The 19,120-nt window shown below is 70.2% G+C and overlaps 1 protein-coding gene across 1 annotated transcript in view; it reads left to right on the top strand.

The window, feature by feature from the left end:
• The window catches only part of LOC112543643 (BAH and coiled-coil domain-containing protein 1), an 86,043-nt gene that overhangs the window by 42,341 nt on the left and 24,582 nt on the right, over positions 1–19,120 (top strand). Inside the window, 6 exon segments of the mRNA XM_075904061.1 lie at positions 6,888–7,067; positions 15,319–15,441; positions 17,297–17,411; positions 17,413–18,184; positions 18,187–18,453; positions 18,455–18,980. Coding sequence (XP_075760176.1) covers positions 6,888–7,067; positions 15,319–15,441; positions 17,297–17,411; positions 17,413–18,184; positions 18,187–18,453; positions 18,455–18,980 — 1,983 coding nt within the window.

Here is a 19,120-nt window from a genome sequence, read left to right as displayed (position 1 = left end):
CTGGGATCCGGGGCGCTGAGGGCCGGGATTGGGGGCACGGGCAGAGCTGAGGTGGGGAGCCCAGGGCTGGGATCCCGGGGGCTGAGGGCCGGGATTGGGGGCACGGGCAGAGCTGAGGTGGGGAGCCCAGGGCTGGGATCCGGGGCGCTGAGGGCCGGGATTGGGGGCACGGGCGGAGCTGAGGTGGGGAGCCCAGGGCTGGGATCCGGGGGGCTGAGGGTTGGGATTGGGGGCACGGGCAGAGCTGAGGTGAGGAGCCCAGGGCTGGGATCCGGGGGGCTGAGGGTTGGGATTGGGGGCACGGGCAGAGCTGAGGTGGGGAGCCCAGGGCTGGGATCCGGGGGGCTGAGGGTTGGGATTGGGGGCACGGGCAGAGCTGAGGTGAGGAGCCCAGGGCTGGGATCCGGGGGGCTGAGGGTTGGGATTGGGGGCACGGGCAGAGCTGAGGTGGGGAGCCCAGGGCTGGGATCCGGGGCGCTGAGGGCCGGGATTGGGGGCACGGGCAGAGCCGAGGTGGGGAGCCCAGGGCTGGGATCCGGGGGGCTGAGGGTCGCGGAGAGCTGGGGAGGAAGCCGGGCTGTTCCCATGCACAGGCCCTGTGCTCGCCTTCCAGCGGCGGAGGGAGGACTCAGTGGCCAGCCCTGGGCAGTCAGTAGCCATGTGGGGGTGCGGCCATTGCCCTGGCCCAAACTGCAGCTGCTCCCCCCTTCCCCCCCCGGCTGCGCCCTGCCCGGCAGCAGCCCCCGGAGGCAGCGCAGCTGCGCAGGGCTCCAGTCGCCAGTGAGAACCAGCCACAGGCTTGGTGGGAGATCGGGAGCCAGGCCCCGGCCGTGGGAAGGACACACCCTCGCCGGGGCTTTCCCCTAAGGATCCCGGAGTCCTGCGGAGGATCCCCGGCCAGCTGCAATCCGGGGCGGGGCTGGGAACGCGTCAGCCAGCAATGTATGGGGGCAGGGGGCTGTGACCATCCCCCCCCGGGTAGAGAGGTGGGAGCAGCCTGGCTCCCCCCCAGCGCCGCCCCCTCTCCTGGGGCGCTGGGCGCGGGAGGGTGCAGGGGGATTGTGTGACCACAGCTCTCGGGCCGGGGCGAGGGAACAGGAGTGACGGGGGAAATGTTTGTTTCCTGCTGCGCCTTGGAGCTTGGTTGGATGTGGATGTGGGTCCGTCCATTCCCACGCTCTGCCTGTCTGTCCTGAGCTCTCGCTGCACGGGGCCCTCTGTGCCGGGGCCGGCGTGGGGCCCTCTGTGCCGGGGCCGGCGTGGGGCCCTCTGTGCCGGGGCCGGCGTGGGGCCCTCTGTGCCGGGGCCGGCGTGGGGCCCTCTGTGCCGGGGCCGTGCTTGGGGCCCTCTGTGCCGGGGCCAGCATGGAGCCCTCTGTGCCGGGGCCGGCGTGGGGCCCTCTGTTCTGGGGCCGACGTGGGGCCCTCTGTGCCGGGGCCAGTGTGGGGCCCTCTGTGCCGGGGCCGGCTTGGGGCTCTCTGTGCCGGGGCCGGCGTGGGGCCCTCTGTGCCGGGGCCGGCTTGGGGCCCTCTGTGCCGGGGCCGGCGTGGGGCCCTCTGTGCCGGGGCCGGCTTGGGGCCCTCTGTGCCCGGGGCCGGCGTGGGGCCCTCTGTGCCGGGGCCGGCGTGGGGCCCTCTGTGCCGGGACCGGCTTGGGGCCCTCTGTTCTGGGGCCGGCGTGGGGCCCTCTGTGCCGGGGCCGGCGTGGGGCCCTCTGTGCCGGGGCCGTGCTTGGGGCCCTCTGTGCCGGGGCCAGCATGGAGCCCTCTGTGCCGGGGCCGGCGTGGGGCCCTCTGTTCTGGGGCCGACGTGGGGCCCTCTGTGCCGGGGCCAGTGTGGGGCCCTCTGTGCCGGGGCCGGCTTGGGGCTCTCTGTGCCGGGGCCGGCGTGGGGCCCTCTGTGCCGGGGCCGGCTTGGGGCTCTCTGTGCCGGGGCCGGCGTGGGGCCCTCTGTGCCGGGGCCGGCTTGGGGCCCTCTGTGCCCGGAGCCGGCTTGGGGCCCTCTGTGCCCGGGGCCGGCTTGGGGCCCTCTGTGCCGGGGCCGGCGTGGGGCCCTCTGTGCCGGGACCGGCGTGGGGCTCTCGAGGGCCCGGTGTCTGCGAGGGGCCCTCTGTGCCGAGGCCGGCGTGGGGCTCTCGAGGGCCCGGTGTCTGCGAGGGGCCCTCTGTGCCGGGGCCGGCGTGGGGCTCTCGAGGGCCCGGTGTCTGCGAGGGGCCCTCTGTGCCGAGGCCGGCGTGGGGCTCTCGAGGGCCCGGTGTCTGCGAGGGGCCCTCTGTGCCGAGGCCGGCGTGGGGCTCTCGAGGGCCCGGTGTCTGCGAGGGGCCCTCTGTGCCGAGGCCGGCGTGGGGCTCTCGAGGGCCCGGTGTCTGCGAGGGGCCCTCTGTGCCGAGGCCGGCGTGGGGCTCTCGAGGGCCCGGTGTCTGCGAGGGGCCCTCTGTGCCGAGGCCGGCGTGGGGCTCTCGAGGGCCCGGTGTCTGCGAGGGGCTGTAGGTTTGCTTGCAGAGCAGGCCTGGGTCTGGGAATGAGGGAAACGTGCGTCTCCGCGGCTCTTGGCAGGACTACGGGAGCAGAGAGCTCCGGAGAGGGGGGGTTGCTTGGGAGTGTGTGAAAGGAGGGGGGTGGGAACCTGGCGCATGCCTGGCCGCGGGGCTCGGCAGCCAGGCCCGGAGCCTGGGGAGCGGAGCCGGTGCCAGCGCCTGTGAGTCATGGTCGGAAATGGGGGGGAGTGTGAGAGCGGCCGGGGGGGCCCTGTTCTCAGGGAGCCCCGAGCCAGCCAGCCTTGCCGCCTGCTTCCCCGCTGCCGGAACTAGCTGGGCCCGGAGCCCTCGCCCTCCTGCGCCGCGCACGTGGCAGCCCCGGCCCTGACGCACCCCGCAGCGCCGGCCCGGGCTCAGCCAATCAGCTCGCTCTGCTGGCGAACCCCCTGTTCACCCGGCAGCCCGAGGGGCGCGGCTGCTGCCCAGAGACTGCCTGGCCAGGGGCCAGGGTGGGGCGGCTTGGCCCCGAGCCTTGGTGAGAGCTTGGTGGGTCTGTACCCCTTTCTTCCCCAGCGACACCACACCCCCTCCCCTCCCTTCCCCCCGGGACACCATACCCCCCCATACCCCCTCTCTTCCCTCCCCCCCGGGACACCATACCCCCCCCCATACCCCCTCTCTTCCCTCCCCCCCGGGACACCATACCCCCCCATACCCCCTCTCTTCCCTCCCCCCCGGGACACCATACCCCCCCCCATACCTCCTCTCTTCCCTCCCCCCCGGGACACCATACCCCCCCCATACCTCCTCTCTTCCCTCCCCCCCTGGGACACTACACCCTTCTCACTCCCCCCCCGGGACACCATACCCCCCTCTGCTCCTGCCAGCACACCAAAACCCCATCTCCTCCCCCCCGAGACACCACACCCCCCTCCCCTTTTCTCCCCCTGGGACACCATACCCCTACACCCCTGTCCCCTCCCCGGGGACCCCCCATTTCCTCCCCTGCAGAACATCACACCCCTCCCCCGCCCCCCAGGACACCCCCTTGCCCAGGATACCAAACATGCCTCCCCTCCCTTCAGGTCACCACACCCCCTTCCCTTCCCCTGGGACTCCACACCCCCTCTCGTCCCCCCCCAGGACTCCACACCCCCACTCTTCCCCCCCCCCCCGCAGGACTCCACACCCCCTTTTTCCCCCCACCAGGACTCCACACCCGCTCTCTTCCCCCCCCAGGACTCCACACCTCCTCCCCTCCCCCCATCCCCTCTGGCCCCTCCCCTGCATGCTTGGGGGACCCCTGTGAGCCCCCCACGCCCTGCCAAGCTCCGCCTGTGTCCAAGCGCTCCCAGCTTGATGTGAATCAGATGCGACGAGGCAAAGTGTTTCCATGCATCCGCGGCTCCGGCCAGGAGCCAGGCGCGTCACCGGGCCCGAGCGAGCCGGCGGGGTGGGAGAGGCGCTGGGGGCTGGATTCCAAACCCAGGAATCACTGAGTCACCCAGAGGCCAGTAGATGGGCCCAGCCCTCACGGGAGAGCAGCCAGCCAGCCGGACACGCCCCCTCCAGGGCAGGTGCCAGGGGGCACGGCCCCACACTGCCCTGCCCCCCCGGAGGCTCCCCAGGAGGGGAAGCCGGAGACGCTGGGGGCGGTGTCTGAGCGCACGGCGCCAGGTGCTGCCCCAAGAAGCCAGCGCAGTGGGTTGGGGCGGTTTGCCAGGGCGCAGTGATGCGGGGGGCGCGGCAGTGGGGGGTGGGGGCTGGTGAGCCCCCTGTGAGCCCCAGTGCGGCCATGAGCAGAGGGCAGTGTCTCGAGCCAGGGGGAGGGGGAGATGTTTGCAGAACAAGAACTGGGGGGACTTGGGGGCGCGAGAGGGAAGGTGAGGGAGAGCCCCAGGGTTGCATGTCAGGGGCGCGGAGCATCCTCTCCCGTGATCTCCTCCCCCCCGCGGTCCGTTCTGGCCCCATGGCCTCCCCCTGCCACAGCGACCTGGCCGAGGCTGGGTCGGGGGAAGGGCAGTGAACCCCAGTGTCTCCGAGCCCAAGGGGAGCAGGAGGCCTCGTCTGGCTCCACCATGGGCCGGGACGTTTCATTCTGAAACACTGGGAAGTGGGGAACAGCTCACCCTCCTGACTCCTTCCCTGGCACAGCCAGCCCCTGCGTGAACCCCTGGCTACCAGGGAGGGGAGCGGAGCTGGAGGGCTGGGCAGTCAGCACTGGGGGTATTGGTGTAGCTGGTGGGGGCCTGGCTGCGGGTGCCCCAAGAGATGCCCAAATGCCCCGAGCTGGGAGGATGGAGAGCTGGGACCGGCCATCCCACCCCTGCAGCCCTGGGGGCTGTCGGGGGAGAGCGTGGGCCTCGCCGTGATGCCATCGCCTGCCCCGTGGTGGGCACCAGAGGCTTGGGCCCCCCCCTTGTTCCCAGGCCCCCCTGCTCCAGCTGGGAATCCCCTCTCACCGCACGTGGGAGGACCCAGGCTCCCTGTTCTCAGAGCCGCAGCCTGGAAAATCCATCTCCTGCTTGGAGCCAGGCCCCTGCGTCCCAGCCCCTCCGGCGGCTCGGCTCCCCCGGAGACACGCCCTGAGCAGCAGCCCGGGCGCCCGCCCCCGGCCCAGCTGCTGGGCGCGGCCTGGCCCCACCCGCTCTGCGGTGCCCAGCCCCGGCTCTGCGAGCGGGAAGGCCGGGGCGAGTGTAACCACATCCCGACACTCATCCCCGAGGCATCCTGGGGATTAGCTCCAGAGCGTGGGCCGGCTTAGAGCGCAAAACTCACTTCCTCCCCGCATGGGCGCCTGGCCAGGCCCCGCTCTGCCTCCCATCGGGGAGCGACCCTCCCCGGCCGTGCCCCCGGCCGCAAACACGTGGGCTGGGGCGGGGACTGGACTTGGCTACCGCCTGCCATGTTTCCAGCATGAGCTCACGGGCCAGTCTTCCACGTTCCTCGCCTCCCCCGCCGCTCCCCGCCGGATCCGGCCCCTTGACCCCGTGGCCGGATCCGGCCCCTTGACCCCGTGGCCGGTCTGGGTGAGCAGCTGGCGCGTGCGCCCTGCGGGGAAGCTGTGTCTGCTGCAGGAGAGATCTGCCTGCTGTAGGGTGGGGCGGGCTGGGTGGTGAGGGGCGCTGCCCCCACCCTCTGTCCTCCCCCCCCCCCCCACACGGCTCGTGGGGTCCCACGGGCTGGGGCAGTGCCCTGGAGCTCTGCCAGCTCCTAATCCAGAGCTGGAGGCAGGAGGGGCCGACCGGCCTGGGTGGGGCTGCGTTCTGCACGTGCTGTCCGGCAGCCCATGCACGCTCGTGCCCCAGCTGACGTGCTCTCACTAGTGTGCACCAACGCAACCTTTCCGCCTCCTGCGCTGCTCCCTCGGGGCACTGCCTCTGGCGCCAGCTGTCCCGGGACCAGCCAGCCTGCCTGTACCAAGCAAAGGGCGCAGCGCTTCCGTGGGTAGCCCTGGGGACCACTGTGGTGCAGTGGGGGGGCTGTCTGCTCTGTGACCGGGGTCCCCCTGTGCTGGGATGGGAGATTCTCATTGACTCTCCCAAATGTGGATTAACCCAGACACCCAGCCTCAGCCTCCCAGGGAGGGAGACAAAGGGAGGAGGGCGGAGACCCGCACCTGGCTGGGTCAGGGCTGGGAGAGAGGTTTTTAGTTTCTGTCTAAGCAAGGGGCTAGAATTTAGGGGCCCAGTCTCCCCCATCTCTAGGGGGGCTGAGGCATCCCAGGCCTGCCCTGGAACCAGATCACATCTGTGCTGCATCCTGGGGAAGCAATAAACTCCCCTGTTCTACTGGCTGGGGGAGTCTGTTCGTGCCACCACGGGGGTGCAGGAGGCAGGGGGACCCCGACGCGCCGTCACAGCCACACGTGTGTGCAGTGCCTCCGCTGCGGGGGAGGGGGGACTGCGCTGGACGGAGCATGTGAAAGGCGTCCCAGCTGTGCTGTGCGGGTCTGTGGTCCTGTGGGGAGGGGACCACGCTGCCATCCCCCCGAACAGAAGGAGCAGGGGGTGCCTTCTGCCACGGGCAGACAGTCGGCTCCTCGGACCCTCCGCCTGGCCCTAACTGTGTGCACGCGCCCAGACACGCACGTGTGCCCTGCAGGCCTGCGCCGACAGACGGGCAGCCCGGGCCCTGCGCTGGTGCACGTGCCCAAACATGCCTCCCAGCCTGCCCTGCACCCGGGTCAGAGTGTGAACCAGAAGGGGCAGCGGCTTGGAGTTAAACTTCCCTCCACGCCCCCCCCGACTCAAGGGAGCCGAGGGTCAGCCTCCCAATAGGTGGTGTGGGTGGGCGTGTGCACGCCCGGGCACACATTCCCTGGTGCACGTGCGCAGGGGACAGAGCACGGGGGTGCCCATGCAGGGGGCGCTGGCCCCCGCGGAGCTGATGGTCCTGTGTTGTGTTCACAGCAGGGAGCGGATTGATGGGGAACACGCCTGCCTCCTCCTTCATGGGCAGCTTCCTCACCAGCAGCCTGGGCACGGCCGCCCCCACGCATCCCACGGGCCCCACCTCGTCCCCCTCGGAGCCGGCCTACCGGGGCCCGCACTCCGGCACCTCCCAGATCTGGTTCTCGCACTCCCACGAAGGTAAGGGCTCGGCGGTGCGCAGGCGGGGGAGACACAAGCAGCAGCAGAGCAGCCTCCACAAATTGCTCTTCCCGGCATATGACGGGGATTTGGCCAGGGAACCAACGGTAGTGAGCAGTCTGCCCGTGCCAGGGCCAGGTGTCCCCAGAGGTGCCAGGCCCGTGCCAGGGCCACGTTTCCCCAGAGGTGTCAGGCCCGTGTCAGGCCACGTTTCCCCAGAGGTGCCAGGCCCGTGTCAGGCCACATGTTCCCAGAGGTGCCAGGCCTGTGCCAGGGCCACGTTTCCCCAGAGGTGTCAGGCCCGTGTCAGGCCACGTGTTCCCAGAGGTGCCAGGCCCGTGCCAGGGCCAGGTGTCCCCAGAGGTGCCAGGCCCGTGCCAGGGCCAGGTGTCCCCAGAGGTGCCAGGTCCGTGCCAGGGCCACGTGTCCCCAGAGGTGTCAGGCCACGTGTTCCCAGAGGTGCCAGGCTCGTGCCAGGGCCACGTTTCCCCAGAGGTGTCAGGCCCGTGTCAGGCCACGTTTCCCCAGAGGTGCCAGGCCCGTGCCAGGCTACATGTCCCCAGAGGTGCTGGATGCAGCCCAGGGCCACGTGTCCCCGGATGTGGCAGCAGCATCTGTAATATTATGGGGTTTCTGCAGGCTGCACTGAGCGGGTCCAATCAGGGTGATTTGCTTAAAGACAGAGCTACTGACAGCCCAGGACTGCAGGGCCTCCTCTGTAGGGCACAAACCAGCCACACCGAGCACTGCTGTCTGCCCCCCTGGCCAGCAGAGTCACACAAGCAGCCCCCTCACGTACCCCAGCGCTCCCTGTGCCCCCCAGCCCCCCCGTTCACAGGGGAGAGGTTACAACCCATCCCCCACCTCCCCTCACACACCCCAGTGTTCCCTGTGCCCCCCAGCCCCTCCTTACACAGGGGAGAGGTTATAACCCATCCCCCACCTCCAAACGGGTTCTCCCAGTCCCAAAGGGCCAACCACAATCCCAGCTCAATTGATACCTCGGATCGGACCCAGAAGAGCTGCTGGGCCGAGCCTTAAGAATCTGCCATTTAATGATGGTAAGAAAGAAATTGTTAAAAGACTCAAACTGCCCCCCCCAATTGCGAGGTTCCTGGTGCAGGCTGGTAGCAGAGGTGGATTTACCGGCTGTCCTGTAAGTCTCTGGGCCACGTCCTCCGTTAGGCTGGGTCATCCGTCCCGCCGGGCCCCGTTCACAGCACAGATGCTCCTTGAGTGATGGGCTGGAATAAGATGGAGGAGCCCTCAGGGCCCTCTTCATAGCCCTGCCCACGTGGAGGGGCTCCCGTTGCTCTCCTGTGGCCGTCAGCCCCGCGTGGAGTTTGTCACGCGCAAGAGCAAGTCACCTGCCCAGGCCTGACGCTGGAGCAGCCCTGGCTCCCCGGCTGGGCCGAGCGTTCACAGCAAAGCTCCTCTGATGTGCGCAGCCCCCACTCGAGGTGCATTGTCAGGGAAGGGCTGCAGGTCCGCCCTCTCGTGGTCGGCTGGCCAAGCCTCCCGTGTGGTCTCCCAGAAACAAACGTTTGCAATACGAGCCCAGAGCCAACACGCATCACTTCACGTGCCTCTGAGCAGCGTCAACAGAACCAGCGATTCACCAGCTTTCTCCAGACCCCTCACTTGCCCCACTTTGCACAAGAGTTGGTGCAAACATAGAACAGTGGTTGCAACAGTGTTTTGCGTGTTCATATCAGAATCCAGTAATGTCACAGCATCCCAGGGCCTCGTGTCCCCAGATGTCCCAGGCGCGTCCCAGGGCCTCGTGTCCCCAGATGTCCCAGGCGCGTCCCAGGGCCTCGTGTCCCCAGATGTCCCAGGCGTGTCCCAGGGCCACGTGTCCCCAGATGTTCCAAGCGCATCCTGGGCCACGTGTCCCCAGATGTCCCACACTCGTTCCAGGGCCACGTGTCCCCAGATGTTCCAAGCGCATCCTGGGCTACGTGTCCCCAGATGTTCAAGGTGCGTCCCAGGGCCACATGTCCTCAGATGTTCCAGTGTATCCCAGGGCCTCATGTCCCCAGATGTCTCAGGCGCATCCCAGGACCACGTGTCCTCAGATGTCCCAGGCATATTCGAGGCCCACGTGTCCCCAGATGTTCAAGGCACGTCCCAGGGCCACATGTCCCCAGATGTCCCACGCTTATTCCAGGGCCACGTGTCCCCAGATGTCCCAGGCGCATCCCAGGGCCACATGTCCCCAGATGTCCCACGCTTATTCCAGGGCCACGTGTCCCCAGATGTCCAAGGCACGTCCCAGGGCCACATGTCCCCAGATGTCCCACGCTTATTCCAGGGCCACGTGTCCCCAGATGTCCCAGGCGCATCCCAGAACCACGTATCCCCAGATGTTCAAGGCACGTCCCAGGGCCTCATGTCCCCAGATGTCCCAGGCGCATTCCAGGGCCTCGTGTCCCCAGATGTTCAAGGTACGTCCCAGGGCCTCGTGTCCCCAGATGTCCCAGGCGCATCCCAGGGCCACGTGTCCCCGATTTCCCTGGTGTGTCCCAGGGCCACATAGCCCAAGATGTGCACACACAGACATCTCCAAAGCGTTTTGACTTGCTGCCATACAAGATTTCAATTAAAACACTAACATGAGATCAAACTACCCTGGCACACCTGAAGTGGATTAAAAACTTGCCCACCTCAAAATGTAGGTGTAAGCAGGGACTCTCCATAGAGCGGGTGTTTTCCAGTGGGTCCCGCCGGGATCGGTTCTTGGCCCTTTGCAATTTATCATTTTCACCAGTGACCCAGGCAAACACAGCAGCTCAGCACAGACAACGTTTGCAGGTGACCCAGAAATTGGGGGGGTGGGGAATAGCAGGGAACAGGCCACCGGCACGGAGCCGGCTCGTGTCGCGTGGTAAACGAGGCACAGGCAAACAGGTGTTTCGATAAGGACAGACGTGACCCTGCAGGGCGGGAGCAGAGGCGGCAGCCATGCGGAGCAGCGATGCCGGACAAGGCTTGGGGGTGGCGGTGGGAATCAGCCGAACGCGAGCTCCCGGTGCAACGTGGCCAGCAGAGCCGCTGGGGCCCTGGGACGCCCACGGGGATCTGGAGCAGGAGCCGAGAGGTTCTTGCACCCCTCCCTGGGCTCTGGGGCCACCCGGCGGGGCTCCTGGGTCCAGTCCTGAGGCCACAACTCAAGGGGAAGGTCGATGAATTGATCGGAGGCGGGTCAGGGCAGAGTCGGGGGGCTCGAGGGCTCAGAACATGCCGGGAGCAGAGCAGAGATGGCTCCGGGGGCCGAGGCCCCGGCTGTAAGGACCGATGTGGGGCGGGATATTGCCCAGTGGCGCTTTGGGGCAGCAGAGGAAGGTCTCGCACGGCCCGTGGCTGGAGGCCGAGGCGTGAATGGTTCACGGTGGGAGCAACTCGCCATCGGACCCGTCCCCCGAGGGGCGCAGGGGACTCGTCATCGCCGGCGGGTCGGGAAAAGCTCTGCGCGGGGGTTAGTGTGGGGCGGGGCCCTGGCCCATGCGCTGCAGGAGGGCAGACGAGTGATCGCAGCCAGCCCTCCTGGCCCTGGAATCTTTAAAACTATGTGCCAGCTGCCCCGCTGGCAGTGTGTCCCCAGATGTGCTGGCTGCCCCCCAGCGGTGTGTCCCCAGATGTGCTGGCTGCCCCCCAGCGGTGCGTCCCCAGATGTGCCGGCTGCCCCCCAGCGGTGCGTCCCCAGATGTGCCATCTACCCTCCTGGCAGTGCCCCATGTTTGTGGGCTGGCGTCTGCCAGGCTGGCTGTGCGGCCCTGTCCCCGCCCTGCGGCTGTATGAGCTGTGCTCTAGGAGACAGGCCAGGGGGTGGTCCGGGCGTTCCCAGCTCTGGTCCCTGCCCCGGGGCAGGGCGGGCGGTGCCAGCGGAGTTCAGGCTACTCAGGTGCTCGCTCTGCATGCGGCGGGCTCGCGGGAGGCGCTGGCAGCGGGCACAGGGTCCTGTGTGCCGCTGGCACCTGGTGCGCCGTGACCTGCAGAGCAAGTGCTGAGAGACGGGACGGGGGGGCTCCCTGCAGCCCGCTCGCCTCCTGGGGCCTCTGGGTGGGGGGCTGGCAGGACGGGCGTGGAGCAGCACCCTGCCCAGACCCCAAACGTGCCAGAGAGCGAGGGGGGGAGGGGGGAGCCCAGGCCAGCCGGCTCCCCTCCCCCAGCGCCTGCTCCCATCGGGGCTGGGCTGAGGCCGGTGAGACTCGTGCCACGTGGGGCCATCGTGTGGGGGCTGGGCGGGTCGCAGGTTGGGGCGGGCCCTGGAACGGGCTGGGAAGGCAGGTGCCAGGAAGCGGCGCAGGGAGCAGCCGGCATAACCGCCGCCGGGCCCCGAGGGGCTGGTGCCTGCCACGGGCCCGATCTCCACGATAAGCCGCGGGGGGCAGAGCCTGGGGTGGCGGGCGGGGAATGGCCCCTCCGGGGTGCAGGGCTGACCCCAGCCTGTGCCCCTCCCCCAGCCTGACTCACTGCCCCCGGCGCCCAGAGTGGGGGCGGGGCCTATCGCACCTGGGGGGCGGGGAGGGGGTCGCTCCCTGCCCCCCATCGCCGCGCCTCAGCACAGAGCCTCTGTGGTTAAACCGGCGACGCTCCGGTTTCCTGTGCCACTAACGGCCGGGGGGAGGGGATCCCGCTGCCACAGATCGGGGGGCGCTCCTGGCTCGGCCCCGTGGCCCCGCGGCCCTGCACCATGGGGCTCATGCTGGGGGGAGGCAGCTTCCTGGGCTCCCCATGGCCAGCCCCCCCCAGCCCCAGAGAACCAGCTCACTCGCTGGGGGGGGAGCAGCACCCCCAGTGCCCTCTTTGAGTTGGGCAACCCCCCGGAATTCATGGGACCGACCGCACAGCTCATCCCCCCGCTAGCCTGCCCCCCCGAAGAGAGCAGCCCCCCCCGTCGCCCACTGGCAGCGGGCCACCCCGCTGCCCCCAGCTCTGCCCATGCCCTCGATTCCACCTCAGACCCCCAGCCCTGCCCGCCCTCTCTGCCCGTGCCCCTCAATTCCACCCCACTCCTCCTGCTGCCCCCCCCCGCTCTGCCCGTGCCCCTCAATTCCACCCCACTCCTCCTGCTGCCCCCCCCGCTCTGCCCGTGCCCCTCAATTCCACCCCACTCCTCCTGCTGCCCCCCCCCCGCTCTGCCCGTGCCCTGCAGCCCTTTTTCCTTCCCCCTCCGGCCCGGCTGGCTGACTCTGCGTTGTCCCCACCTGATCCCGGGGCCAGCGCCGGGAAGCGAGGGAGATGCGGCTGCAGGAGTGCGGAGCGAGGTGGTATTGGCACCGCGCCCTGGCACCGCGCCCGGCTGCTCGTTTGAACGGGTGCCAGCTGGCTTCCGGCAGGCCGGGGCTTGCTGAGCGCTGGGGGGGGGGGCAGCACACGGCCGCCTGAGCAGGCTCGCGAGAGGCCTTGTTGACGGGCAGCCGGGCCGAGCCCTGGCGGCCAGTGAGGCTGGAAGGGGCCAATGGGAAACGTGCAGCCTGTAGTTCAGCCAGGGGGCAGAGATGGGGCCCCACCGAGCCCCCGGCCCCATCCCCGGGTCAGCACCAGGCCCCATCCCTGGGTGCGTGAAGGGTGGGAAGCGGAGGGGCTGCAGGCATGTGGGGTGCTCTGCTGCACTGGCTTCCTGGGGGGCTCCGAGCCTCTGGCCAGGGGGGTGGGGAAGTGCCCCACGCCTGGGAGCTGGGGGAAGAGGGGCTGGCCGGCTTGGAAGAGGGTCGGAGGGTGGGCTGAAGGGGGAGCCAGGCCCTGGGGGGCTGCTGAGCGGAGGGCCCTGGGCCCAGAGCAGCTCTGCACCGTAGTTGGGGACATTGAATCCAGAGCAGGGTCCCGTTGGGGCTGCAGGCTGCGTTCCTCTGGGCAGTGCCTGCTGGGCACCAGAGTTGAGCCAGGCCTGGCAGTGCCGTGTCCGGCTCAGATCCCTTGGCTGGCTGCCTGGGCGCTGAGCATGATTGTTCCTGAGAGGCAGCCGCTGAGACCTCAGCAATTCGTGCCGCTTGTGACCCCCAGAGCCACACGGCTGGCTCAGCCAGGAGCGCAGCAAACGCACTGGGCTCGGCCCCAGACCTCCCAGCAGCTCTGGGGGGCTGGGACGGAGGGGGGAAGCCACCAGAGCTGCAGCAGACTCGGTGACGGCTGGGCTCACACGTGTCTGTGTCCCTCATGTGCACAGCCACGCTTGGGGGGGGCTGTGCACAAGTGTGTGTGTGCTGGTGTGTACACACGGGTGTGAGTGCAGGCAGGCTCACGCGTGTGCAGCTAGGCGCACTGTGTGCACACACGTGTGCAAGTAACTCCACACTCCCCCCGCCCCGACTCCCCGGAGCCTTCTCGGGGCGAGCTCCCGGCCGGGCTGTGCACTCGGGTCTCGGTGCCTGCTGCCCCTGCCTTCGAAGCGTGTGCCTGAGAGGTTGGGAGTTCCCAGCCGCAAGCCACAGGGAACCCCCCACCCCCGCTATATATGCCCCCCCAGCCTGGGCCAGGCCCCCTCGGTGCCGTTGAGGCTGGGCCAGGCTGTCAGAAGCTGCTTGGATCTCCTGGCCTGCCCCCCCGCATCTCCGGGCACACGTGGGTCCCAGGACAGGCACTGCTGGCCGTGGCAAGGGATTCTGGGTAACCAGGGATCATCCGATTGGGCCCACTCGGCTCGGCCTGGGGCTTGGCGGCACAGAGCTCGGACCCCGCACCCCTGAAGGGCCCCCCAAGTGCCCCTCCCCCGTCACTGCCCCTGTTTCCCGAGCCCTGTTCTGTGTGGCCAGAGCCTCCTCCCTGAACCCCTTGGCCCCACTCCTGCCCGAAAGGGGCTCTCCTCTCCGCCGTCTCCCCGGGTCCCGTAGCCAAACGGGGGCCATGTGCTCGCCCCCCAAACATACGGGGGGGCTGCCGGGCCTCCTGCTAGCAGGGCTCCAGACACGCTCCCTCCCGGCTGTGAGGCGGCACCAGGACCAGCCTGGGGCCCAGTTCAGAGCCGGGCCGTGGGGCAAGGCCGGTCGGGGAGGGCACTTTGTGAGGGGAGGACACTGCCCGGCCCCGCCCACGGCTGCTGCAGCTGGGCGCCTCCCTGCGGCCGGACAGCCGGTGCATCTGCCCAGCGGGGCCGTCCCATCCATAGGGCCATTGGGGGGCCCAGTGCAGCCCGGGATTGCCTGGGGGGGACCCAGCACGGGGCAGGAGTGTCTACCCCCCTCCCCAGTACTCCCCCAGCTCACATTGCTGGGGAGGGGGCCTTTATGCAAGGGGGCGGAGCAGGAGCCGGAAGGGGCGGAGCTTGGGGAAGGGTGGAGTGGGGCAGGGAGGGGGCAGGGCCTGCGGCAGAGGGGTTGTCCCAGGCCCCGCACCCCCTTGGGACGCCCCTCTGCCAGGGCGCACCGAGCCATCGTGGGCCCATTGGCGTTGGCTCCAGGGGCTGAGCAGGGCCCCTGACCGCTGGGGTTTCCCTGTCTCCTTCCAGGGGGCAGGCAATGGGGAGGGGGCACCCACATGCCCTGCCCCTGCTCTCCCACCCTCCTCCTGCAGAGGGCGACGGGGGCCAGGCGCCTTGCAGGTGTAGCATGTGACTGGCAGGACTCCTGGGTCCTGGCTCTCGCCGTGTCCGCACAGAGCACGGGGGGGGGGGGGGGGGAGCTGGGGGAGAACCCAGCACTGCGGACAGACGCCCTGGCAGGCACCCTGAGTGCTGGAGGCTGCAGCCCCCTCCCGGGACAGCATGGGGCAGCCCTGGCCTGGGTGGCAGCAGCACGGCGCCCCCCACCCGCTGCAGCGGGGCTCTGGGGATACCGAGGCACAGGGGGCGGCTGCGGCAGAGCAGGGATGGGAGTGTGCGGGGGACCCACAGGGCCTGTGGGTTTTACAGACGCCTCGATGTAAAGGAGGGCCGGTAAACGCAGCCAGTTCACGAGGGGCAGCTGCCGGGTTTGCCCCGTTCGTGGTGGAGCCCCAGCAAACTCCACTAAGCAGGGTGGATGCCAGCCCAGCCTCCCTGGGGCCGACTCGGCTCTTGCCGACCCCTCCCTGGGGACCTGCAAGGAGCTGGCAGGGCCAGGTGGGGCACGGCCCCGGGGCGCAGCCTGCACCTCTGGGGCTGGGCCCGGGGACATGCTCAGGAAAGCATCACGGCCCCATGTTGCTGGGCCCACGGGGGCTCTCCGGGGTGCAGGGCTGCTATCCTCAGAGCGTGGCAGGGGGAGCAGGCACAGGGGGCGTGGGAGGGGAGGGAGCGCGGCCCCCGGCTCACCCCGCTCTCTCTCTCCAGCTCCAGGGTACCCCAGGTTCTCGGGGAGTCTGGCCTCCACCTTCCTTCCCATGAGCCCTTTGGATCACCATGGGAACAGCAACGTCCTCTACGGCCAGCACCGCTTCTACGAAAGCCAGAAAGGCAGGTACCAGGAGGGGCTGGGCCGGCCCAGCGGCCGGGCGCCTGCTCCCCAGGGCAGGGGCTGCCAGGGTGCCCCGGAGGGGACGGGGGAGAGGCAGGCAGCTCTTGGCACAAGCCTGTGCCCGGCGAGAGCGTTCTGCTGGCGCGCTGGCCTGGTGACGGCAGCGCAGGGGCTGTTCCCCGGCCGGAGGGGACCCCCCCCAAGGGTCAGTTACGGGCCAGAGCCAGAGGCTGATTCTTTGGGGCCATTTGGACTGAAAAAGGTGGGACGCTTCTGGCAGGAAGTGGGGGGGATTCGGGGGGCTGGGGGCAGGAGGCCGGGAGAGGGGGTTGGGGGGGTGGTTCGGGGATGGGGAGGGCAGTTTGGGAATCCTGGGTGGGGAGGATGGGGGGGCAGGAGGCCGGGAGAGGGTGCTGGGGGGGTGGTTCGGGGATGGGGAGGGCAGTTTGGGAACGCTGGGTGGGGAGGATGGGGGGGGCAGGAGGCCGGGAGAGGGTGCTGGGGGGGCGGTTTGGGGATGGGGAGGGCAGTTTGGGAACTCTGGGTTGGGAGGACGGGGGGGCAGGAGGCCGGGGGGGCGGCTGGGGGGCGGTTTGGGGATGGGGAGGGTAGTTTGGGAACTCTGGGTGGGGAGGATGGGGGGGCAGGAGGCCGGGGGGTGGCTGGGGGACGGTTTGGGGATGGGGAGGGCAGTTTGGGAACGCTGGGTGGGGAGGACGGGGGGGGCAGGAGGCCAGGGGGGGCGGCTGGGGGGCGGTTCGGGGATGGGGAGGGCAGTTTGGGAACTCTGGGTGGGGAGGACGGGGGGGGCAGGAGGCCGGGGGGGGCGGCTGGGGGGCGGTTCGGGGATGGGGAGGGCAGTTTGGGAACGCTGGGTGGGGAAGATGGGGGGGCAGGAGGCCGGGAGGGGAAGCTGGGGGGCGGTTCGGGGATGGGGAGGGCAGTTTGGGAACTCTGGGTGGGGAGGACGGGGGGGGGCAGGAGGCCGGGGGGGGCGGCTGGGGGGCGGTTCGGGGATGGGGAGGGCAGTTTGGGAACTCTGGGTGGGGAGGATGGGGGGGCAGGAGGCCGGGGGGTGGCTGGGGGACGGTTTGGGGATGGGGAGGGCAGTTTGGGAACGCTGGGTGGGGAGGACGGGGGGGGGGCAGGAGGCTGGGGGGGGCGGCTGGGGGGCGGTTCGGGGATGGGGAGGGCAGTTTGGGAACTCTGGGTGGGGAGGATGGGGGGGCAGGAGGCCGGGGGGTGGCTGGGGGGCGGTTCGGGGATGGGGAAGGCAGTTTGGGAACGCTGGGTGGGGAAGATGGGGGGGCAGGAGGCCGGGAGGGGAAGCTGGGGGGCGGTTCGGGGATGGGGAGGGCAGTTTGGGAACTCTGGGTGGGGAGGACGGGGGGGGCAGGAGGCCGGGGGGGGCGGCTGGGGGGCGGTTCGGGGATGGGGAGGGCAGTTTGGGAACTCTGGGTGGGGAGGATGGGGGGGCAGGAGGCCGGGGGGTGGCTGGGGGACGGTTTGGGGATGGGGAGGGCAGTTTGGGAACTCTGGGTGGGGAGGACGGGGGGGGGCAGGAGGCCGGGGGGGGTGGCTGGGGGGCGGTTCGGGGATGGGGAGGGCAGTTTGGGAACTCTGGGTGGGGAGGATGGGGGGGCAGGAGGCCGGGGGGTGGCTGGGGGACGGTTTGGGGATGGGGAGGGCAGTTTGGGAACTCTGGGTGAGGAGGACGTGGGGGCAGGAGGCCGGGGGGGGGCTGCTGGCGAGGGCCATAGCACCGCCTAGGCGGGGGCCGTGTCCCGGGCGGCGGAGGGAGGCGCTCGTGGGTGCCGACGGCCCCGCACTCACTGTTCCCCCCCTTCCCCCCAGATAACTTCTACCTGCGGAACCTGCCGGCCCAGCCCGCCCTGCTGTCAGCCAACCACAACTTCCCCAGCATCGCCCGGGCCGCCCCCGGCCACCCCATCGGGTCCTGCAGCCGGGAGCGGTGAGGCCGGCTCGGGGCAGAAGCCGCCCAAGGAGTACGACCGCTACCTGCTGGCCAAGGAGAAGGCGGCCAAGGGGGAGGCCAAGGAGCGGCAGGCGGAGGAGGAGGCCAAGGAGCGGCACAAGCTGGTGCTGCCCCTGGCGCCCGAGGGGCACTGCAAGGAGGGGCCCCCCCTGCGCAGCGCCTGCGAGAACCGGGCCAGGCACCTCAGCGCCTGCCTGCTGAACGCCAAAGTGCTCAACGGCGAGGCCCACAAGAGCGTCCTGCCCAGCTGCACGGGCGGCGTCCTGCCCCGCCACGCCCAGAGCCGCTGCCCCAAGGAGGGGGCCCGGTCGGAGCGGGAGCTGGCTCCCCATGAGCCGGCCCAGCCCTACAGCGAGTGCCTGGAGCGGCGGCAGATGCTGCACCACTCGGTCTCCTACACGGTCCCGTCCAGCCTGCCCGCCATGGCCCCCTCGCTCAGCACCTCGGCCGGCACCTTCCCCTGCCTGCAGCTCCACTCCAGCCCCGACGGGCTGTGCCCCTTGCAGGACAAAGCCGGGCGGGAGCTGAAGCTCAGCGGGGCCACCTTCGTGCCGTCCGTGGGACACCTGACCGACAAGAGCAGGTCCTTCCAGGTGGCGGCCGAGGCCTGCGGCCTGGGCGGCGAGGCCAAGGACAGGCCAGAGATGGGCCTGGAGCACGCGGGCGCCTACGGCAACTCCTACCACCCCCCTCAAGGCGGAGGGCAAGGCGGGAGCGGAGGCTGGAGTGGGCGCCGAGCTCCGGCGCCCGGCTGAAAGGCCCGGAGTACCTGAGCGGCCCCGAGGCCCCCTTCCCCAGCCTGCCCCAGCCCCCCAAGGGCGGCCCGGAGAAAGGCAGCTACTTCGAGATGGCGCCGCCGCAGGACTGCTCCCGGGCCGGCCGGCAGGAGGCCCTGTGCGCCAAACTCAGCCAGTCCTGCTGCACGATGGACAAGGGCCCCAAGGAGAGCCAGGGCCCAAGCGGGCAGAAGGTGGCGCGGATCCGGCACCAGCAGCACGTGCCGCCGGAGCTGGAGCTGGGGGGGGGGCGGCGCCGAGGCCAAGCGGAAGCCGATGGGCTACAACGGCACCCCCCTGGCCCCGTGGGGCGTGCAGGGGCAGGGCGGGCCCATGCCCATGGGCGAGGAGCGGAAGGGCGCCTACCTCGACCCCTTCAGCACCAGCTTGCAGCAGGCCGCGCTGATGTCTCAGGGCTCGGTGCTGGGCCAGGACATGCAGAGCCCCCCCGACGAGGTGTCGGCCATGAAGAACCTGCTGAAATACAGCAACCAAGCACTCATCGTGGGCCGGGGGCTGGGCGCCATCAAGGGCAGCTGCGCCCAGCCCGACGGGAAGTTCCAGGCCGGCAAAGGGCCGCAGGAGCTGGAGCGGCCGGACTGCGCCCGCAGCCGAGACCACGAGCTGGCCCACGGGGAGGGCGAGGTGCGGCAGCCGCCCGTGGGCATCGCCGTGGCGGTGGCGCGGCAGAAGGACACACTGAGCCGGCCGGAGTCCTACGGTGCCAACTCCAGCCGCCAGAGTCGGGCGGCCATGGGCCTGAAAGGTAACGGGGCCGGCTGGCCGGGCGCTGCCCTGGGCCCCGCCAATCAGACCCCCCCCGTCTGCTTCTCTCCCCGCCGGCCCAGCCTGAGCCCCCTGCCACGGCCCTGCCAGTCAGCGTGTGCCCCTCGCTCCCGCCCCGCA

Source organism: Pelodiscus sinensis, chromosome 20, assembly GCF_049634645.1.
Source record: "Pelodiscus sinensis isolate JC-2024 chromosome 20, ASM4963464v1, whole genome shotgun sequence".
Taxonomy (NCBI): domain Eukaryota; kingdom Metazoa; phylum Chordata; order Testudines; family Trionychidae; genus Pelodiscus; species Pelodiscus sinensis.
Note: the sequence above shows the minus strand (reverse complement) of the source record. Positions and strands in the feature narration are given on the sequence as shown.